A 24,120-nucleotide genomic window follows, 5' to 3' on the forward strand; every position below is an offset into this window, starting at 1 on the left:
TAGCATTATTAAACGTATAGTTAGCATATTCTTACCTGTGAATCCACCATGAGAAAAAGTTAGCAAAAGTTAGCCAAACCAATCGATGCTTGCTGTCAGAACAGCGCTCGTGCACCTTCGTGCTTGTGAATAAGCATTGCGCATTCATGTACTCTAGAGGCGTGGCTTCGGGGGGAAGTCTGAAGAAAGGGGTTGGGACTTTTGACCTGTGTATTTTCAAAATGCAGCTTCGCTGGACTCAAAATCCAGGATCTCCGACCCTACCTTTAACACACATCAGACAGACCTTTTAATTTATTCATTCATTTTCTTTCCATGGGCGCATTAAGGATTTGTTTTTTGTTAGCGGCCACATTTCAGTAACACACTAAGTTTATTTACTATTAAGTCATTGGAGATAATTCCAGTGCATGCACAATGCAGGGTAACACAATGTAAGCGAAGGGCAGTGATTTTTATGACTACAGAGTGTTCACCTTGTCAAATAAATGTGAGGAATGCATTTCTCTGTTTAAGTATTATTGCCTCTGTTTCAGAGTGAAAGTGAGGAGAGGAAATTAAGAAAGAGGGAGGAGAGATGATATGCAGCAATGGTTTAAACTGTTGTGTAATGTGTCCTCTGCCTTTGCCTGCAACACTGCAAAAAATGTGGTCTCTTTGTGAAGTGTGAAACTGGTTGTCTCTCCTAATGTGTTTTACATTCCTAATAAGTCATATAACTACAGACTTACATGGTTGTATTAGAAATGTTACTCAATATTTCATAACTGCATTTATATTTAATTACAAATTCGAATCAAATTTAATTTACTCATGGTTAGCATCTTAAACCCTTTAATCTCCAGGACTGCAAGCTCTAAATAAACACAAATTATATCATATTCAATATTTATTTCCATCAAATGTTACCCCCTGAAAAATTTTATTAAAGATATTTCACTCTGTGAGGTTTCAGATAAACTAGCCCTTTGCTTCCCTAACACTATGCTTTAAGCTGTGTGAGGGTTTTAAATACTGTAGCCAGTATGTCCATGTATACTCCTTTCACAAGCTTCTACCTAATTTGCAATGAAGAGAACCCCTGGCAAGATATATAGGATTACTAGACTGGAAAAAACAGTTGCCTTTACAGCTGCTATAAGATTACGAGGCTGGACTATTTAATCCGTGCTACCTTACATGCACTTTCAAATCCTGTCATCCTTAATGGATGAGCATATGGGCTTTTGAGATAGAATTACCCAGATCATGTGCACAAGAGTAGTTCCCGGGTTTTGGATATTTCACATAAAGCTGCCATCTGAGAGACAAGTTGATTTTTTTTCAATCAACTTTCAATCAAGTAATTTTTCAAATTCCATTCCTTTTCATATTAAGACCATAATCAGTGTTTGTATATGTGTGACGAAAATATTGACCCTGATATCTGGAAATCTAACACAGATGCAATAATATCCTTTAAAATCCAACTAATTGTGAATTATGTACCTAGTGGTGGACTTCAGAATATGCACAGCGAAAATCAATATATTTTGTATGAGCTGTGCATAGATTGTTGTTGTGAGAGCATCTTGACACTTTCATGGAAAAAGCACCGAAAAGTAATAGTTTCAGACATATCAGAAGACTGAAACACAAATGGCACTCAAACTTTATCAGCCAAGAGCCCCTGCAAGGGAATTCTGAAAGAGGACCTCCCCAGTGATGTCCCTTCAGGGAATTATTTCTGAATCTGCAGCTCTGCTCTAGCACCGTCGCCTCACAGCAAGAAGGTTCCAGGTTCAACTCCCAGCTGGGGCCTTTCTGTGTGGAGTTTGCATGTTCTCCCCGTGTATGCGTGGGTTCTCTCCGGGTACTCCGGCTTCCTCTCACTGTCCAAAAAACATGCATGTTAGGTTAATTGGTGTCTCTAAATTGTCCTTAGGAGTGAGTGTGAGCGTGAATGGTTGTTTGTCTCATTTGTCTCTGTGTGGCCCTGTGATGGACTGGCGGCCTGTCCAGGGTGCACCCCGCCTCTTGCCCATTGACCGCTGGGATAGGCTCCAGCCCCCCCGACGGATTCAGCGGTATAGAAAATGGATGGATGGATGCAGCTCTGCTCACTCTTACAGAGCTTTGCTATTTTGTGTTACTTTCACTGCTCTAATAGAATAGGAGAGCTTTTTTTTTTCTGCTGAAAAGCTCTGAAATGCCACTGTAAACCCTCATCTCAGTACCAAACAGCAGACAGGCACACCTAGGAATGAGCTGGAAAGAGTAAAATGTGTTTTAAAAGAAAAACAAACTAAACAAAGTCTTCATGATGATGAACGCTTCCAAGAAAATTGAATTACCGCCTCACAGTGATATTTCCTTATCAGACAAATGAATACCCAGAATTTGCCCCTACAAGTGAGCATATTCACAATGGATTTTAAATTGTGGATTTGTGCATCTAACGTTTGTATTTATATATATTATGAATAATGTTTATATTTAAAGCACTATATATTAGAAGTTAAAGTATTGTCTATATTGTTTTGATCACATTATTCCTCAGTTGACCTGTTTGGATATGTACTTGTAGCGGGCATCTTCAGGTGTTCCTTCCTCTGATGTAGAATTTTTGTGCTTGAAATATCGCTGTGATGTAGTGGTATATTGAATATTCCTGGGAGCATTCCTAGTGTGCAAAGTTCATTTTTTTACGACTTGATTAAGTTTCCAACCATATCCTGGAGTTTTACTATGGATGTGCTCACTTTTGTATTTCATTCGAAATATGAGTTGGTGGAGACGAAAACTGAGCTGAAAGAGACTAGAAACAGATCTTCAAATGAATGATGAAATTAATCTACTATTTTTTTATTGTGTGAATAACCAGCTGCATCAAAAATAGGTTCACCATCTGAAAGGCTGTGGTGCTCCAAAGAAATGCACTTATGTTTATATGACAGATTTAAAAACTAGCTACTCTTCAGTTCTACCTTTAATGGGAGTCCTGACAGTTGACATATTTAAGAAACAGACCATGTCGTCTGGAAACTTGTTGCAAACTGCCCTTCTTCTCTCACCTCTAATTTTCTTTTGTCTTTATGCTGTCAATGTTCAAAAAAAGAAAAACTACCAGACAATAAGACTGAAAGTATTATTTTCAGTATGTTAAAACCTACCGAAATATAAATGTAATGAATTGAAAAATATGGTTAATATTCTAATAGTTATAGAAATTGCATGCAGAGTATTTTTTTAATTAAAAAAAAAAAGAGAAAAATACTACTAACATTACATTTTCAGGTTCTTATTAATTAATTTTACTTTTCAAGTCCAAGTTGAGTATTTCCACTGTGTAGTTTTGCTACCATTCCTGAAGAATCTGTGAGCTTACCTCAGTGAGAAAGTTATAATTTATTTGTCCAGAGCAAATGTTACCAATTCTATCAGGTGTGATTAAAGTCAAGCTCCATTAAGGTGTGCGGAGGTTGTTACCACCCATGCAGCGTCAGTATAGTTCACAAATAAGCCTGATGGAGAAATTGCTTTGTCGACATGGTCAGTTTACCGTTAAGGTGACAGTGTCATCAAGGAGAGGGCTGCTTTCAGGGAGTGAGGAGGGTTGGATGATGGATCGAGGGCTGCATGGAAGGGCAGCAGGAGGGACGTTAATCCCTCTGGTACCACGTCAGTTCTTCAGAGAGGAGTGACACTGCGGCAGCTGCAGTCCACGTCATCCTGGAGTTCATATCTCATCCGTTTACCTCCCCTTTCCCACTTTTACTGACACAAATCGTTTTGCAGGGGAGTGGATCGATTATTTACTCTCTCGGGCTGACTCGTGTTGTCTATGATCGTGCCCTCACTATCTATCTTCCTGTCTCCCTTTGCCCATAGCAAATTCTGTTATGAAGCGGTTAAATGGCAGGTCATACCTCGGCTGACTGCGCTCTCAATGACACGTCCAAGTCATTGCAGGATCTTGCAAGAAAATTCCCCTCTCCGTGGAGGATGTCGAGTCAGTGGTGTGGTTTTTGTGTGAGCACATGCACTCCTCCTGCACCCCGATATGTGCACAAACTTTCCTGTGTGTGTGCTTTCAACACAAACTTGAAATTTAAATTCATGGATGCACATGTGCATAATGTTACCAACGGGACCACAGAATGAGGTGACGGTGTGTGGTGATGTATGGGAAATCATAGACTGTGAAGTCTTGAAACAGTTTTCCGTGACCTTGAAGCCGTGTGCCCGAGCCTGCCTGCAGTGGTCCTGCTCGTACCGCAGTGTTACAGGGGACCAGCCGACAGCCAGCTGCAGCAGGACAACAGTGAGATGAAGAGATTAAATCTGGCTTTAGGCAACTTGTTCTCAGTCATGTAACACAATATTCAATCCATGTTGCCAACTTGGCCGTCCTTCATAAACTGTGCAAGATTACCTTTGATTAAAGTTTTCACTCCTTGAGAGAATTCAGGAGCACTAAAATAGGAAGTGTAGCTCCAAGTAATTGAAATTGAACCTTTAATTCTTCAAAACAACTTTATTAATCAGATAAAATGATACTGGAGTTGGATATGAAAAAGCCACAAACACATCTACAGGATTTTCTTTTGTTCTTTTTTTTTCAATTTACCACTCTTACAAATTAGAAAATCAAAACATTCCTAGAAATATATCCAAGTGCTGCTATCAGATAAAATAACAGTTCATGTCAGTATGTATTAGGATGTAAACAAGAAGAAGTTGAAGTCAGGTAGGCACTGCTGCAGGTATTGAGAGCTTTGACAAGTTTTGTAACAGGGGAAGAACAGTTTAATCCCCAAGGTGAGGTTGGATTGAGGAGCCTGCCTATGGATGCTTAGTCTGCAAGAACAGGGGAAACAAGTGGAACCCACACTGCCTTCTCCTCATCAAACAGCGATTGGCTCCTGCACCGTAAATCTCCTATCACAGAGCTCACCTATAACGTCCCCACTGATGGAGGAGGGAGCAGTGGAAACAAAGCCAGGTGACCCCCACATTCAAAACACAGTCAGCTGCCACTGCTTGTGTTTTTTGCATTTGTGTGTGAGCGAGCGCTTGTGTATGTTTGTGAGCATGTGTGGGTACCTTGAGCATCTTTGGTTTCGCACACGGTGTTAAATTACCCAGTGGGAGCTTTAATAGCGCCAGAGACACTCTTGATTGGGAGTTTGGATGAGGGACACTGAAGGGAGTAAGGGGAAGCAGAGCGAAGCAGGCAGGCAGGACAAAGAGGGCACAGAAACTTCTGCAGAGCCGGGGACATGGGTGAGTGCTGCGGACATCTGCCCACAGCTGGATTAAAATTGAACAGAGATTCATCTGCATGCATTCTGGGGCACTTGTTTCTGATAAGGTGGGGTGATGTCAGCATAGAGCATCTTTTATATCTTTCAATGTCAGTTCAGTGTCAAATTAGTGTTAGTTTGTTTGTCTCATTGATTTTAGAAATAAAAAGTTGCGTTCAGTAACTGTTAAAACTGAGTAATGATGTCAAACTGAACTTTTCAGTTCTCCTTTGTCTTTGCTCCTGGACTTTAAACCCCTCTTTGCTGACACAGCTAAAACAATACACATATTGTTTGCATTAGCCCTATATGATTTCCTTACATAAAATTCCTTTCTGTATCCTGGACTGTTACATTATCTGCTGCAATGCGAGCGGAAACACAGTCACACGAGTCTCTTGAGTCTTGACGAAGTCCTCAGTGTCAAGTAGGTTGCAGCCTAAAAGCATGTGCTAAGATTTGGTTACCTCTCCGAACCAGACAAAAGGAATGATATATAGCTAGTTGGAGATAAAGTAAATGTGAGGTAGTAGAAGTATGTAGAAGTATGTTAATGGTTAGAAGCGTGCAATCAAACATTAAGATATTGAGAAAGATAAATGTGTTTTAGTTTTGATGAGTTTTTAGCTTTTAGTCCATAATGAAGTTTCAGATGTTTTTCCACAAGCAAACTGAAGTTTTGCAGCACATAATCAGCAATAATGCCATCCATACTGCATGTAAGCACACTCACAGCAGATCTTGCAGAGTTTGTGTTTTCGTTTAGGTCATTGGAGAGGAAGGCAGGTTTGCTGCTGATGCAATCAGTAGCTGACAGAAAATCTCCTTACCGACAAATCTGGATTGCTGCACTTTACAAATTTTAACACATCTTTCATTTTCCTGTCTGATATACAGATCACCAAGAGGGCTGAGTCCAAAAGAGGTGAACAACAGCCTGAATGGTAACCAGGAGGAGGGACATCCCGCCAGGATCTTCAGCGTGGCACTGGTTGAGGTGTCTCCTCTGTCTCCTGACCATAATAGCTGTGGCTAGCTACAAAGCAGGTGATGGAGGTGCCGCTTGTTAATTTTGAAAATATGGATGATGTTGGCATCAACCTGGGTGACCCAAGTGACTCTGGGTACCCGACTTCACCTACGTCAGAGGCGCCTGATCAGAGCCTTTTAACCCACCGCTTAACATCTCCTCAGCAGTCGCCACGCAGAGGACGACGTGGGCACCATTCTGGTCAAGATGGATTGTCACCTTCTACCCCTCCAACTCTGACTTCTAAGGCTAACTCCAGCAGTGGCAGTTTGATCTCTAATCTGAAACTTCTGATCAACAGCGAGTCTCCCACTGACAGTGTCTTCAGTAAGATGCCGAAGGATTATTATGAAAATGAAGATCTGTTTGAAAAGCACTGCATGGAAGAAAAAGATGAGAAAGTTGTCATCAATATTTCAGGCTTGATGTTTGAAACTCAACTCAGCACCCTGAATAGGTTTCCAGAAACGGTGCTGGGTGACCCCATGAAGAGGATAAGTTACTTTGACCCAATGAAAAATGAGTACTTTTTTGACAGAAACCGCCCATCTTTTGATGGGATTCTCTACTACTATCAGTCAGGGGGGCGAATCCGCAGACCAGCCAACGTCCCCTTAGATGTTTTTGCTAATGAAATTGTTTTCTACGAGTTGGGTCATGAAGCAATGGAGCAATTTCGTGAAGATGAAGGGTTTTTCAAAGAACCTGAAGTCCTTTTGCCCACCAATGAATTGCAGCGACAGTTCTGGCTCCTGTTTGAATATCCAGAGAGTTCCAGTGCTGCCAGATGTGTAGCTGTAGTCTCTGTGTTAGTCATTGTCATTTCCATCGTCATCTTCTGCCTGGAGACTCTACCAGAGTTCAGGGAGGACAGTGACTTTCCTCTGGGGTTAACTCAAACGATTAATGGCACACAAGACAATTCTCCTCATCCTGCCACTAAAGACCTGATGGCATATGTCACGGACCCGTTTTTTATTGTGGAGACTATTTGCATCATTTGGTTCTGCTTTGAAGCTGGTGTCCGTTTTGTAGTTTGCCCCAGCAAAAGTGATTTCTTCAATAACATCATGAATATCATTGACATAGTGTCTATAATTCCCTACTTTGTAACCCTGGGAACCGAGATGGCTACGACGCCTGATGACGACATGAACTCAAGTCAGAACATGTCCCTGGCGATCCTAAGAATCATTCGACTAGTGAGAGTCTTCAGAATTTTCAAGCTCTCTCGACATTCGAAGGGTCTTCAAATATTGGGGCAGACTTTGAAAGCCAGCATGAGGGAACTAGGTTTGCTAATCTTCTTCCTCTTCATAGGAGTCATCCTTTTCTCAAGTGCCATCTACTTTGCAGAAGTGGATGAGCCCCAGACGCAGTTTGTTAGCATCCCCGATGGCTTCTGGTGGGCTGTGGTGACGATGACCACTGTTGGTTATGGAGACATGTGTCCCATCACCATGGGAGGCAAAATGGTCGGCACTCTCTGTGCCATTGCTGGTGTCCTGACCATTGCCTTGCCTGTCCCTGTCATCGTCTCCAACTTTAATTATTTCTACCACCGTGAGACTGAGCAGGAGGAGAAGCAGGTGATGGACGCAGCAGCAGACGCTGCCCAGAAAATGTCAGCTGCTAACAAGTGTGGAAGCATCCTTTCAATGAACAAAACTAACGGCACTTGGCAAAATGAGAAAAACGGTATGCACTGATAGAGACTTAAGTATTTATTAAGATGAACGATATGAAAGGCATATATGGACAAATGAAACATATCTGTAGTGAGACACACTCAGTTTATCTTTCTCACTGTTTTGTATTCCAAACATGGCAGCATGGAGCAGATAATTACAGTATTAATAGGCACTGTGTGGGGAGACAGCTTTTACACTAGCTGTCTGTCTGCATGTAGATGTGTCAAAGTGCAATTAACACAACGACTGCGATGTCAGTTATCTTTGATGAGAACAACATCCAGTGCAAATTGAACAAAAATGTAATTTGTACTGGAGACGATTCACCTTGAAAGCGTAGAATGCTGACTGGAGAGGCAGTGTAAATTGTAAAATGTCTATCTGGTCTGTAAAAGCCGAGAAACTTTGTCACTCAAAAGAAATAAGAATAGTTTGGTAAACGTAGCATTCCGCCTGGAAGTATGGTCTGAGCTCGTATTACATCACAGCTCCATGTTAGTCTAAACTTCATCATATTCAGCAAACTCAAGATAGGCCAGGCATGATAGTCAAGGGCAGGCAAGTGTGCGCAGTGTAAGGTAAGAGGACATCGGCACACACATTGTCTTATCAGCAAATCTATAGCTGCAAATGCTCCGCCAGCAGCACCTATCCATGTGACGCAGCGTAACAATATCTGTGTGATAAATAGCTGGCATAGTTGCATGTCAGCTATTAATCTTGTAGATAGGCTGCAAAGTATAAACCACACCTGCTTATGTTGACTACAGTGTACATGCAATAGTTACATGCAATGATTTTAGCATTTTAACATCACAGGTTGTTTTTGTCTCAAGGTTTTTATAATTTGGCTTTTAGCTTCACATTTTGCAGATTAATCTGTAAATGAATCTTCCTTACATGTGTCATTATAAAGTGAAATCACCCTTCATATCAATTCTTTGCACTGAAAGCTTTTTTCCACATATCTCTTCAACACTTTTGGAGCTTTATACCATCCATTGTTGGCAGGGAAAACATGTTTATTAGAGTGTACAGAAATGAAAGAGAGGATATATATTTGTGATCAGACTATGTGGGCAAAGACAAAAAAAATTGCACTTTTTTTATTTGAACATTTTTCCATTTGCCTTTGCTGTCTCATTTTTTTTTATTGCATGGCAGAGTGTGCCGAAATCAGGTTTTACTCCTATTATCATTATCGAAATGTTTGAGGCTGAATGTACTATAGTATTTTAAACATATAGTAATGATCATTATATTCAACATGATAAAAAAAGAGCCAATAAATTAACTGGGTTTGCTAAATGAAAACAAACATATGATGATATATAATGCACATATGATGAGAAAATTGTACTATTCGGTACTATTTATCGGTACTATTTATGCATGCCACATTTCAATCTTGAAAATGTACTGTATATGAGTGTATTATCCATATGAATATGGCTTGTAATGGAATGTCAGTGGATGTTGTTGTAATTCAGTTAAAGCCTTTAAAATAATCCTAAAATATGCAATGTGATGACATGTGAGTGTAAAACAGGAATGTTGTATTTTTTACCCACGTGAAAGCAATACCTGTATTTAAACTTAAATGCAATAAGGTGACATAAGTTGGTCACTTCAGTAATCAGCACTTTACTATGTTATGAAGCACTAAATATGCGAAGACTGTTACTGTATGTGTCAACTTTGTACAGTACACAGTGTCATAATTTGCTATGTTTTGTTCATCCTGAAAAGAGTGCCTTTCATTAAACATGTATCCTAAATGTGTGAAGTTATCCTTGTTTGGTTTTACCGTCTGGGATGAAAAATACCCACAATCAAGAATATTCAAGAGTTTTACTTTTATTCCTTTCTCCCTGTGTTTAATTATAATAGTGATGAATGGAGGTGTAAGTGTTGGTGGATGGCTTTGGGGATGAACACTCATTTACACCTCATGTTGGCTGTTGTTAACGCCTCCTCGCTGCTGGTTCTCATTACTGGTACCATGATTAAAAAATTCCTGCCCAGTGACGCCTGTCACATCACAAGGAAGATCAAGAGCCAGCTTGATATTTATTTTTTTCAGTATTGATGTAAATATGTTCATTTTTATGTTGTTGAGGCGGTGTAGATGGCAGACTTGAAATGAGGAGGACACAGCTGAGCTAAAAATAGGTGGGAAGATCAATAAGGATTATAAGATGATGCAGATGGAAAACTGACACAGTGTGTGTTTTTTCTTGCTGTCTGTGATATTTACCTAAAATATAGAATAGGTACAACATTAGCTTTCATGTTCAACTGGCAAAACGTCTCACTAGATAGGGAAATTCTAGTACCACGTGCATGACAACACTTTTGACTGGGATCACCTCAGAAGCAATTAAATATGCAAACAGAATGAATATTTTATGAGATTATCTGTCTTGGCCTCCAAGGCTGCCTGTTGACTGTTTTGCTTGCTACTTTGTCCCATACATTTACATCAAGGATGCATTCTCAGACAGTCGAATTGAGCTGAGTACAATTTGCTTGTGATTTTAGATTTTTGAGCTCATGCCTGCCTCAGTCGGACAAAGCTGCTGTAATCTTCTCCCACTGAGGCACACTTGCTGTGTTCTAACCATCTGTTGGTGTGGTCACTGGGTAACGCTCAGGTCAGTGAGCCTTTCTGATCGTACAGTGATATCCCAAAGACGCACTGATAGCATTTTAGCATTTAGCAGGCAGGTGGCTCAGGCAAGGTCAAAAGCAAAGAGAAGCTGTAATCTATTATTCATGGGGTGTTCCATGAAGAGATCACATCCAGTCTGCCACAGAAAAGTAAGATTCACCCAAAGAAATCCATTCAAAGTCCTGCAGATGGTTCAGTCACTGTGACAAAGCAGATTGTATTGCAACCTTTAAAAGAACTATAGCCATTTGTGTAGCATGACTATGTTCTTCCTTTTACTCTGCTGATGACGAGCTCTGTCCTGCCGCTCTGAGAGAAAAAGTGGACGAGTGTCGCACAACAGCTCAGACAGTGAGTCTCATATCAACAGATTGGGTTACTGTATTGTCAGCAGACACGTTCAACCAATTTCAGAGCAGCACAGACCACAGCCTGTGTACTGTAGTTCACGCCCTCCAGAGGGTAAAGTCAACTGGAACAGCTTTGAATTAATCCCCTAAAAGTCTCCTGTTTCTTCCAGTCACTCCAACTCTTCTGGATGCAGGATAGAGTCCATGCAGTACCGAGGTGGACGACCTTGCTGTTACATTTTTGATCAAAGTGTGAACACAGCGCTGCTCTGGAGCATGGCAGGTGTAACACTGAGAGCCAAAGCAATCCCTGCAGGTTTAATATTGATTAAAGTTCAACTGAGCTCACTTACAATATAACTTGAGCCAGAGATTCTGTACCCTGACTTTGCTGACTAAGACATAGGTTTTGCATTACATTTATACCCTCTATATTGACAAAAGGACTAATATGATGAAATCAAAGGACAAAAGAAACAGAATCATCTCTCCAGAATGAGGTTATTTTGGAGGCGACTCTGTTTCCTTTTTTCAGTTTTAATGAAAATGTACAGAATCTTGGGTGGCCGTTTATAGATATCACATCTCAGGATTTTTTTATTGTGTGCAACACTCTCTCTCGCTCTCCCTATATAATATATTTCTTTCAAAATATATTTCCAGAAAAGTAAAATTCTCAATAAATATAGATTTAAAGTCTCACTGAGTTGAACTTGCAGTACTTACTCCGAGGGTCCAGCCAAATAGTCTATTTTGCTTTAGAACTTTCCTAACTGAGTAAAATGACTCGGAAATATGAGAGCAGCAGCTAAGATAAGAGTTGTTTGAGTTCACTTAATACTAAGAAAGGAGCTCCAAAGCTTCCTTTAAGATCTCCTTTAGCACAGGATACGTCGGACCATCCTTTATGAAAGAAATGATATAATTCCATTCCATAATACCTCGCAGCCACAGCACAGGATTATTTTCATTCATTTGTACGAACTGTGATTCATGTGATTAAATTCCTGTGAATAGATAAGATAACTAGAGAGCGAAACAAAGTGATAAGATTTTATGAGACAAAGTCTAAAGCACTTTTAGAATATTTCTTGAACATGTGTAGTTTCAGTGCTGCAGACCCACATCACGGCTGAGCTAAGTGTGGTCAAATTCTACATGCAGCATTGATGTATTTCCCTAAGTCTTTACAAATTTACAAATTTCTCCCACTGTGACATTTTCCACAGAGGTAAAATAATTTAAAAAAAGAGCTTAGGAAAAAGACAATGGAAGGTCTTTTTTTTTTACTATACTGACCCTAAGTTTCTCAGTTTTATTCCTGTCTATATATTTAAGGTTTTATTGTGTTCAGATTTCATTCATGGCCTAATTTGTTGAATTATGTGTCAACGAAAGTGAGAATGAAAAAAAGTTTGGACAAAAGTTTGAACTTGGCGTCTGAAAAAAAAGTTCAATCTGACCTGATTTTTGTACCTAAGATTGATGCAAATTAGAGTAAATTTTGAGTAATATTTCCTCTTTGTATATTCAATCATAATCTTTCTCTTTGGGATATCTGTTTTTTAAAAGTTGTATCTTATTCACTGAAAAAGTATGTATGTCTCTGCGTGTGTGTGTCTGTGAAGTGAAAAATTTTGACACATTTTGTCATATTTCTTTCTGTCTATGTATGCTCACTTTCACTGTTTAAATGGGCCAACAAATGATCTGAGTCTCATAAGATCATCTGTGATATAACACAACACAGCACAATGGTTGTATTATTCAATGTTATCCTGGATAAATTAATTAATTAATGTCTTTTTTGTTACTTATTGTCAGTCCTATGAGAAAAGATACAACGAAAAGATCCTCAAAAACAGGTAGGTTTGTGTTTAGCCAAAATTTTATTTATCTGTATCACAAACCTTCCTTTATCATCAAAAAGCATAAAAGTATCAACGAGTCACAGAGTTGCATCGGGAGACTGGTTCCCTCACTACCATGAGCAAAAGCACAACATTTTTTTAAAAATTTGATCTCATTTACATAATCTTACTGCAGTGAATTCTCTTCAGAGCACTAAATACGCATTAATCCACAACTGAAAATAGACTCTGGTTGATGCCATCGTAAGTCCTGTTTTAGAAATAGATTCTCAGAACAGCAAGAAGCTGTTTAAGGAAATCATTGTGACATATTTAAAATGAAAGTATTGTTCAAAGTTGTGACCTGGTTTCAAAGATTTACATCTGGAGGGAACAATTGGACGCAAAGCTACATACACACAAAGCATCTCTATCCTTGGATCGGCATGTGACAGTAAGGCCAATTATTGTCAACATTTATAGACAAAAAAAAGTGCTCTTGCAGCTAGGGAAAATAAAACAATGTTACACATTAACAGATTCTGTCTTGTACTTTTCTTCTAAGCATATACAGTGAGACATTCCAGGGATCCTGTTTGAGAGGCAGAAGAACTGATCTTTAAAGTTTTCAGACTTTTTAATTACTTAAATTATTTAGAATTTCAGTGTTTCAGATATATTACAGAAAATCAATAAAGCATTCAGTCTATTGTATGTATGGATAATTTGACATTAATGACTAAAAGTGTCTATTAGTCTAACTACTATTAGTGTCTAATTGTCTCATTTCTGATCTGCCTAGCCCATGCATCACTTCAGGAAAAGAGAGTGGAATCTCCCAACAGAGAGAGGACGAGTAATAACTCAAAGAGATAAAGATTTACGACAGGTAAATGCACCATGACTGCTCAGCTTCAGTGCATCCGCTCCTGAGGTCAATGACCAGACCTTAAGGACGAAATGTGAGTCTCACATTTGTTCAGCTTAACACCCATGAAAAATGAAGAAGGTGACCTAAAGTATCACCCGGGACCAGACAGTATTTGGAAAATTGAATAAAGATGAGCACGGGGTGCTTTACACAGCGGCAAGAGACTGGAAATTTCAGAGGGTCTAATTACACTAAAGCTAAAACTGTGTGACTCTGTAAAGAACACTGGTCTTCTAGCTGGAGTGTAATGCAGAAATAAGTCTATGTGGCAGCAGGCAGATAATTAACTTAATTAGTCCGACTACAGCAAAGTCTGCTGTACATGAAGGCACAGCTCTAACTTTTAGTCATTAATTTTTGTAAGCAACTGGACTGTCTTTTCATTTGCTATGAGTAAAAACATTTTCTCCAACCAGCTCATCAAATGAAGCACTCCACAAATCTATGAATTAAAGTCTGACCAAGACGAGTGGGTAGACAAAGTTAAAAGCTAAAAGAAAGACAATTAATGTGTCTTTTTACTAGGGCTGGGCGAGTAACTCGTTATTATCGCGTTAACTTGTAAATTATTTAACGCCGATAAATATTTTATCGCGGATTAAGGCAGGTTTTTTTTTTTTTTTTTTTTTTTTTAAATCAAATTTTTTTGGGGGGGGGTTTGTGCCTTTAATGGATAGGAGAGTTCAGAGAGACAGGAAGCAGGGGGCAGAGAGAGGTGGAACGACACGCAGCACAGGGCTGTCCAATGCGGGACTCAAACTGGGGCCAGCTGCAGCGAGGACTATAGCCTCTTGTACATGGGGTGCCTGCTCAACCCACTACGCCACAAACCACCCTTGTTTTATTATGTATTTTATTTTGTAAAAGTCTGTTGCTGTCTGCTGCGGAACCGGAAAAGAAAGTAATTGGCGGATCCATCAAACATGGAGATGGGTACGGAACTTTTACTCGGCCATTTTCATTTTAAAGTTCTTCCAGACGGCAGAGTCGACAGAACCAAAGTCATCTGTAAACACTGCCAAGTTGAATTGTCTTCTCACCATAGTAGTTCCAGTCTATAATATCACTTAAAAGCAAAACACACAACTGATACCAGCAAGTATCTTCTACTTCTACTTCTACTTCTATATAAAAACTACATAAAAATGCTGATGTTAAAAGTTTGCACAACAAATGTTATGGCACTTTCATTCTTATGGCAGTACATTTAAAATAAAACTAAATGTTAAAAGCTATACACTACTTTTGAATTAATTTTTGGATTTTGCGTACAAATGCGATTAATCGTGATTAATCAAGGAAATTGTCAGGTTCAAATACCTACAAATTTATAAAGAAGCGAGAGAGACGTTATAGGACTTTTTAACTCATGAGGAGAACCGATGAGGAGACAGCCTTCACAGCTTCGTCCTGATCAATTCTGAAGCTGCTCCCCCGGCCCCCTCAATTTTATTCAGAGTGGGTGTGTATAACAAAGAAACAAAGAAAGGGGTATCCTATCACAACACATCTCAAAACACAGGACAGGGGGATCCAGTTTCAGGCTGCATTCCTAACAAGGAATTTTTACGACCTTAACACAAATGAACAAGGCACACTTTTCTTACAACTCTTGATCAATACAACAAACAGAGTTTATATAGGATAACTACATCACATGCATTTACAACTCAACAGAAATCATATGATTAATTAGCCCTCATAGGGTCTTCGGGTCTGTGGGACCCATTTTCAGCTTTTAGCTTAATAAAAATTATACAAATAATTATTTTTTCAAACTAAGATTCATTGGCCTTGGCTCATTTTCTTTGAGGAACATAAATCATAAAAAAATTTTCAATGACCCCCCCCCCCATTACCCCCCTTTACATTTATATTACATACAGGGTCTTCGGGTCTAGTGAAAGTGTGGAAATCATAGGTCCTGTGCACCCATATTTTCCCTTACTCCTCTCTGGGCCTCTGTGTGTATGTGTGTGTTTGTGTATGTTGGTAATTTACCAACTTTGTTGCAAAATTAGAGCACCCAACACTGTCTGAACCCAGATTCCCACACATTTCACCCTCTGTCTTGCAGGAACCAATCTTGGGTACCTGACACTATAAATAGCTCTGTCAGCGTGGTTCCATACCACAACTGATGTTGTGTAAACTGACCTGACTAGGTTGAATTTCTAATGAAATTCAAATAAATAATACTTGCTTCATTTGTACATTTGTTGATTACTTTCCAGTTATGCCTTTTTTATGATGCATTTCCTTATTTTGTTACATTTTAATAAGAAAATGAACAAAAATGAGTGGCATTTTTATTCATAAATTAATTTAACAAAGGTAAAGGGAAAAAAGTTAACATATGTGTTGTTTATAATACTTGCAATTGGTATGGAGTAAACATCTGCAAAGTATTTCAACAAAAAAAGGTTTGATTATGTTGAATTAAAAGCCCCAAAAAGCAATGGGTCCACCAGACCCAGCAGGACTTCCTGTGTAACAAAAAGACGAGGACCCTATAAGGGTTAGATTCAAAATTTTAATCGTTGCCCAGCCCTACTTTTTACAAAATGTTGCAATAAAAAGACCCCGTTATAAGCTTGTGATGGACTGGCAACCTGTCCATGTACCCGGCCTCTCGCCCAATGACCACTGGGATAGGCTCCAGCCCCCCCGCGACCTGAGTGTATGATAAAGCCTAAAGATAAATGAAAATATCAATTGTAAATATAAGCATGTGGGTATAATCAACAGAATGTCCTCAAAGCACTAAAAGTAGAAGTAGTCAGCAGACAGAAAAATGTCTCCTGTTGCTGTTATAGTTTTGTGTTATATAACCCCTAATATATTTATATATAAGCAGCATTATACTGTTATAGCTGATAAAGGTGGAGCTTTGATGATTTAGCCTTTTTAACTATGCAAAGTGATTTATAGGCTCATCATAGGGACATAAAATTGAATCTGTAACAGCATCTTGTCATTCAAACTGTCATATAAATGTGCAATAGTTGCCTCAGTATTGTGTTAGAATGCAGTATAAAGTAGCATGAAAGTTAGATACTCATTGCCATGCGTTGGTTTTTAATTATATGCTTTTGTAAAAAAAAAACTTAGTTACATCCAGCAGCTGCCTAATGGGGACAAACTTGAAAGGAGTTGCTTTGAATAACTCACTGGATTTGTTGTTCAATGGAGATGTTGAGTGTGGCACCTTGTGGCGTCTCTGCTGTACTACAAACAGTGATCATGAGCAAAAAGATCATTTTTGGTCATGAAAGAATCAACTTCAATTCCAGCTAAGGTGGACTGAAAGCTGGTAATGGGATCATTTGTGCATCTGGGTGGCTGCAGTGTGGGATTTTGTTGGACTGTTTTGTATTAGACTCTGGGGCATTCCAGCAGTACATCAGGGTGGTTAGTCAAACGAACTCCCTGTTATGGTGTTATATAACTTTTTAGCCTTAAAATTGCCCACAAAGTTAAGTGAAACACTCCTCGAATTTGAACAAAAATGCCAAATGATTGCTGTATCAAAATTCATTAATTCTTGCTATAATCCTATGAAACTACAAGTAAGCTCGTTTTCTTTTTTAGGATTAAAATGATGAATTAACTAATTGTTTTGCTTTTGAGTTCATTGAGAGTCATATTACAAATTTCAAACCTTTGTCCCTCTTACTCATAGAATAAACTATATCCTGTAATATTATCTAGAAGTCCATTATCCATATGGTGGATAATAAAAACTATTGTCAAATGTGGGCTGTCTGTAGGCAATGCTTTTATTTGCACCTTTCACATGTTTCCAGTAAACAAGCCAGATAAGAAAGTCCTGACACAGTCAGTTTCACGCATCATAAAACTGTTGGCCAATGGGGAGACTATAAAAGGGGAAAGCCCGTCAATGAATGGATGAAATCGACTTTAATCTGATCACAATCTTAGACTGCAGCTCGGTTTCAGGGCAGTGGCAGATCATTCAAATTAGGAGGGAGAAATGGTGATTACTGTCTGAGGTGAAGTCATAACAGCTTGGTCAGGTGATTTGGCGTGGTGTATGCAGTCCATTACATTAGAATTTTCAATAATAGCTGGGAGACATGAGCAAACACGAAACTGAAATTCAAAGGTGGAATTTCAGAGAATAAAGAGACTTGTCAATCTTGCTTATAAACTACATAAAGGATTGAATCCATTCATTTTATTATTGTTTATCTCTAGTTACCACTTTTCAAATGTCAAGATTTGCTTGTTTTGTCATAAATATATTTGTTAAATGGTCAATTGTTTTGAGTTTTGTGCTGTTAGTTAAACAGCACATCTGAAAATCACAAATAAAAAAAAAAATTGTTCGTTACAACCATATTGTTGTTGGGGCCCGGATCAACCAAAAGACTGTGAGATATATTCAAGAGACGAAAAAAAAAAAAAAAAAGACATAAAAGTAAAGGGATCTTTTTTGGCTTATCTCAATAATAATAATCAAGATAAACAAATAACGGGGTAACTTCGTGATGTCAGGGACAAAAAACCTAATGTGTATTTTTGGGACTCATTCTTTACAAACTTACATAATCTTTGATACTATTTACAACACTCCATTTACAACAGTGGACAGTTTCCTGAAAATGCCATCTTTAACAGAAGCGAACGTGAGAATTTCACTTCCTGGAAAACGTGGCCATACCTCCTGTACTGCGCAACAGTGGTGAAACCGTAAACAAGTTGCTACTGCGTCTGACGTCTGCTGGCTGTCGCCGTCTCAACAGGTGTAAAATTCCACGGAATCCGCTCCAATCAGGACAGCGGCTGAAGGCAGGTGACAGAGGAGGCCGGCGACTTCTCCATACATGGGCGGATTGAGTCTGCGCGCCCAGGTAAACGCACTTTGGAGTATCCCTTCATTACTCATAAAACCTTTTCGGGTCAGCCTGCTGTGGACTACTTACTTATAATAACTGAACGAATACAGACAGGAGTATTCATCGAATGCACTGGGAGTGAGGTGAGTGTACAAATGTGGCTTAAACCTGTGCCTATTTTGTTCTTATTTGACTGTCCTGCTCTGGCTGTTGAACAGTATTTTCAATTAGGGGAAGTTCTGCTGCAGTAACATTCAGAGAAAAGCTTTGATCCAACATAAATGTTAAAATTGGACTCTTGTCCTTTTCACGTGGTAATAACCGTTGTGTAGTAGAGTATTAGATAAGAGTTAACATATTCAGAATGTTGTCTTTTGATGATCATAGTTTGTCACAGAAAATGAGTCCACAGCTGTTCAGTTGCTTTATTCAGGTACCTGTAGATATTTGCAGAGATTACTGTTTTACTTTCAGGTTTGGGAGTGTTGATAAGACAACACAACCACATAGAATAAGTCAGCATGAGAGTTGAATTTTAGTTACAACTAATAACTATTACTAATATGATCTAATTAACTGTTTACTGCAATTTTACTGATTGACTAAACAATTTTTAGGTCCAGAATTGTGATTAATCACATGTTTCTAAAACTTACACCAAACATGTATGTGTACAAGATATTCAGATTATTATCCTGTGAAACAATAGAAGCTCATTTTCACACTTTAAGTTTGTACAAACCAAAGTTTTAAAGTTGTTGCTTGAAAAATACCTCGGAAAGCTGATATCCTTTTTTTGTGTGGGACGTTTTCTTTCTTCTCAGAGCCCACCATGGAAACGCAAACAGAAAAACAAAGGCCTGCTCATGGCCAGCTGATCTCTGTGCCTCATAAGGACACAGTCCGTCTCCTGGAGGTGTACATCAAGCGCAGCGTCAGCCTAAACGAAAGCACAGTGAGGCAAAGTCAGGCAGAGAGGGAAAAAAAGTGGGTGACCCTGCCAAAAAAACAAAGGCGATCCTCCAGCGATCCGTACCTTCATTTGAACGACGTATCAAATTATGGCAAAATTGGTGCGTCTGCGGTGGCTGACCTTCCAACAAATCAGCCTGAGAGACTCCCTGAAGAATCAAAGAAAGCAACCAAAAAGTCTAAGAAGAGCAAGAAACCCTCATTTTGGAAAAACATGCTTGGCTTTTTCTCTCGGAAGAGTGATGAGGATAAAGATGAAGACACTCACACAGATGTGTTTGATGGCTCTGACACTGTATCTGCCGACCGGTCCACGACTCCAGTCACTTTACAAAAGAAGCCCTCGAGTAAAAAGTCTTTAAGGAGAAAGTTTTCAAAGAGGCGCCTGTCTCTCATAAAACCAAATAAACCTGGTAAATCACCTGACATCACCGGAGTGGAAGGCAAGTCTGAGGATAAATGAACTTTCTGTGATGTTTGTTCACTGTCTCCATCTGCATGCTGCTGTTCATTATAAAAGAGCTAAACTCGTGTTTTACAGGTGTCATATGCGTGGAACCAACAAACTCTTACTATGAGAAAGTGTCAGAAGAACTAGAAAGAATTGTGCACGAGGTCAAAGTAAATGAGGAAACTGAAACTCTCTCAGATGGTAAGAAACTAACTTCCGCTTTACGTTCAATGAGCAGTCTTTAAAAATGGCTAAGTACTGGCAAAAAAAAAGAGCAAGGAGCAATATACTATAATACAGGTGCAATGAATATCATGAGCTGGTCAGTGATTTATTATTCCTGACATTTTTTTTTTGTTTGGTCCCAGAGGAAGTTATCAACAGGATCATTGCTTTGACAAAGGAGCAGGGTGATGCCATAGATGACAAGGTTGGTATGAATTGATACAACTCTGGGTAGCATTTAATCATTTAATAACACTTGCAGGATAAGTGCTTAAGGCAGGGTAAGACATGGCTTTGTTAAAATCATACATTTAAGTCCTAATGCAGGACACACATGGAAAAGTGAAAGTTAAAAACCTCGCACATAAACCATAAAAAGAACCATTAAGATAATGAGTCCAAACTCCATGTCATGACTGCGTTAAAGGGACACGCATCAACAATCGTTCAGGAATATGTAGTGACTGCTCTTTCATTTCTCCTGTAGAGCAGCTTTTCTTAAACCATCATTCTTTACCTCTGTGGTTTCTGTAGTGATAACGGTAAATTTAGCCAGAACAGAAGAGGAAGTAGCTTACAAAGAGAAGTTCAGAGTTATGAAAGCCTGCGATGAAAAACAGTGCTCTGTTTTCCTGACTCATCTTCTGTTTTCCATAAAACTGACACACAGAGGAGTTTAAATGTTGACAGGGCAGCAATACTGATGGGTTATGAAGTATCAGAGCAGACAAAGCTGTACTAATATTTAGAGGTTATAACTTTTTTAAATGTGAGGATTTCCTGCTTCACTTTGGTATGTTTTTTTTTTTACTGATTATCTTTTTGAAAGTGGAGCTGTTAGTTGTACCTTTATTGTTTTGCATATATTGTGGGGTTTGGAGCTGTGTCATGGGCATTTTCAATTATTTTCTGGCATCTTATAGAGCAAAGAGTCAATACAAAGAGAAAAATAAATGGCAAATTAATCAATACTTATCCTCAGCTCAGCTGCAGCCCTAGTAAAGCTTTCCACTTTCAAAGGCTGCAAGTTATATTTTTAACCACACTGATGGAATTGTTTTGGGCAATAATTGAGCTTGGCTGTACAGTAAAAGCCCTGCTAAACCAAAAATGCTATACTCACTCTCAGGCCTGTTCTCCCATCTCACCTCCAGCTGAAAGATAACCCCACCCTGAGCAGCTTCTTCCAGCAGATTTCGTACTCCTCTTTCCAGAAGCTGGCAGATGCATATCTGGAGAAGGAAGTAGCACCGACCCACAATTCTCCCACCGTGTTACCGACTGCGCCTGAGCTTGTCAAGCTGGCTTTCACTCTCGACTTCACGGCCAGGATAGCCGGGCTTTCCAGACAAAACATATGCCACATTACTGGCCTCGGGAACCGTTATCTTCTGGATCGATTTCAGTACATGCAGGTAAGAACCAGAGAAAAGAGACAATGCAGAAGAAAGAACAAAATGTTTGAAGCAAACAAAGTCTGGTTTTCTCATATTTAAACCATTTGATAAGCAAAATGACTACGACCCAATCCCAGTTCTTCCCTTTGGCCTTCTCCTTCCCTTCCCCTTTGTTTTAAACGAATGAGTTGAGCCTTTTCTTTTGGGGATCAATGAGCAGTGGTGATCTGGTCATCTCAATTGTCATAAAAACCCCTGATGACCACTAGTCTTTAATTCCCTAAAAGAAGAGGGGCATGTCATCCCTGAAAAACAGCAGGGGTTGGGCCGAGGGGCGAATTGGGAACAGGTCTAAAAATGTTTGAAAATGAATCTGTAACTGCTTTTTGCCTCAAATTTATTTCTGTGCATGAAGCATATATTTGAGAAATCAAAGCAAAGAAAAAAAATGTTGACTTCTTTTGTTGTCTCTTACAGGCGTGTTCCGATCATCCATGGTCCGACAGTGATGACTGAGATACTGATACCAAAACTGGAACTGCCATTTTTGCAACTTACCACAGCTCCAAAGTTGTGCTTATAGATGAATTGCACACACAAGTTCCTCTTTAGTTATTTAAAGACGAGGTGCCAAGCAACACATGCTCTCAGTTCTCAAATCATTTAAATTTTTTGTCAATTTTTATAACTGAAAATGTGCTAGAACAGGTCATTTGCTAAGGAAAGTATGTTTGAGTGTGTTTTTGTAAAGTAAAAGTTTTACTTTGACCACAAACATTTACAGACTGAGATCTTAGTAAGCACACCCATGACGCAGTAATACACTGCAAATAGCACGCTGTCAGAATCACACTACAGATGCACTGCTCTCTTTTAACTGTTTGAATCCTGATTTGTGATAATACAGACTGCAGTGCAATAACCTTTCATGAATGTAAGCTAGACTTTGAGCACTTTTTAAATATCGCTGACTTCTGTGATTGTTTGTTGATATGAATGCTGGCATCCATATTGACAAGTCAAATAAAAGATGTGAAATGTAATATTCAAATTTGGATTTTTGTTTTGATAAAACCTGTCTGCATGTACATAACTGCCAGGCTTTGCTGCTCCTTCACTGAATCATAGCCATGCAAACTGGGCGTTGCTCGGGTTGAAAAGTACACTTTGAAGGGAATGAGGAAAAATCTAATTGAATGAATCCAAATGGCCAACAGCTGGATGATATGCGGCTGCCTGGACATGTTTAAGAGAAAAGTTGAAGACACTTGGAGGAGTCTTTTTGTTGAGCTCTAGACCACAGTTTTAATCTGTGGGCATGTTGCTTCATATTTGAGGTTAAAGCTAAAGAAAATGACAGGATGTGCTGCTGTAAAAGGTAGATCTTACTTCTGCTCTGCTGAATACAACAGCCTGCAGCGTGGGACTGTTGTTTTGTTTTGTTTTTTCCAAGCATTCCTGAGCGAGAAATTAGCATGTCATGGCAATAACTGCTGCAACCACATGAAAATTAAGTGCAAATCAGTAAATCATATACATGTTTAGAACATTATAATTACAATAGCTTTACAATAATGACCAACATGTTTGTGTGCTTAGATTATTACAGATCATGCTTGGCAGAATCTTTAATGGATCTCCAGCTTGCATAGTTTGAATTACAAGATAGAGTACAGCCTGTCAGTTGCATGACTAAAGCGTGAAATGATGGCTCTCAGCTGCAGAATAATACTGCCTACAAGAAATAATGAACTCACAAGGGAATTTGTGTGCATCCAGTGCAGTGCTATGCAACACACTCACACATGTACTCCAGAGGCCACTGGAAAACTTGACAACCGCTTAATGAACAAGAAACTAGTTATGATCACAGAATCACACAATTATACTTGTTCTTATTGAAGCTGTAAGGCATCACCTCGTTTACACTGATTCAGGCAGCTATCAAGTAAGAGAAGAACAGGACGTGGACAGAGGCAGGTAGTGGAAAAATGTAGGATTACTTAATGTGGGCACATCTTGTGACTAAATAAGTTGTCACAAAATCAGAGCTGAATAAAAATCAATCTACAAAGGTTTAAACGTCATGTGAACGATGACTCATGCAGAAGCAGAATCTTGGCTCGTGACGACAGACACGAGTAATTAATGTCATTAAACTGCTCTGCTGCACCTTGCCCTCCATGCCCGCACAGTACTGCTGAAACACTGCAGTCACCATTAATGTTTTTTTTTTTTTACTTTTTTTGTAGTTCAACCATGAGTTGTGGCCATTAACAATTACACAAATTTCCAATGTGAAGCATTGGCCACCATCGACCTACTTTACTTCTAGTTGTTGAACCTGCTTAACAGCTTTCATACCAGCTGTCTTTTGTATGTATGTCTGTCTCCAACTTCTTTGTCAA

General features: G+C 39.1%; 2 protein-coding genes across 3 annotated transcripts; both read left to right on the forward strand.

Moving 5' to 3' along the window:
- The first annotated feature begins 6,335 nt into the window (after nt 1-6,335).
- LOC142377891 (potassium voltage-gated channel subfamily A member 10-like) lies at nt 6,336-8,024 on the forward strand. The gene has a single exon (XM_075462226.1). It carries the CDS (start codon nt 6,336-6,338, stop codon nt 8,022-8,024), a length of 1,689 nt encoding a protein of 562 aa, XP_075318341.1.
- Nucleotides 8,025-18,571: 10,547 nt separating this feature from the next.
- On the forward strand, nt 18,572-22,755 carry LOC142377892 (uncharacterized). 2 transcript variants are annotated; one of them, XM_075462228.1, is made up of 6 exons: nt 18,572-18,682; nt 19,492-20,082; nt 20,181-20,291; nt 20,459-20,520; nt 21,470-21,730; nt 22,190-22,755. In XM_075462228.1, the coding sequence occupies exons 2-6, from the start codon at nt 19,500-19,502 to the stop codon at nt 22,226-22,228; spliced, it is 1,056 nt and encodes a 351-aa protein (XP_075318343.1). In that variant the 5' UTR covers nt 18,572-18,682; nt 19,492-19,499; the 3' UTR covers nt 22,229-22,755. The 2 variants fall into 2 exon arrangements, with proteins under 2 accessions (XP_075318343.1, XP_075318342.1); XM_075462227.1 differs by lacking the exon at nt 18,572-18,682 and adding an exon at nt 18,689-18,810.
- The last annotated feature ends 1,365 nt before the right edge of the window (nt 22,756-24,120 follow it).

Source organism: Odontesthes bonariensis, chromosome 3 (genome assembly GCF_027942865.1).
Source record: "Odontesthes bonariensis isolate fOdoBon6 chromosome 3, fOdoBon6.hap1, whole genome shotgun sequence".
NCBI classification, from domain to species: Eukaryota; Metazoa; Chordata; class Actinopteri; order Atheriniformes; family Atherinopsidae; genus Odontesthes; species Odontesthes bonariensis.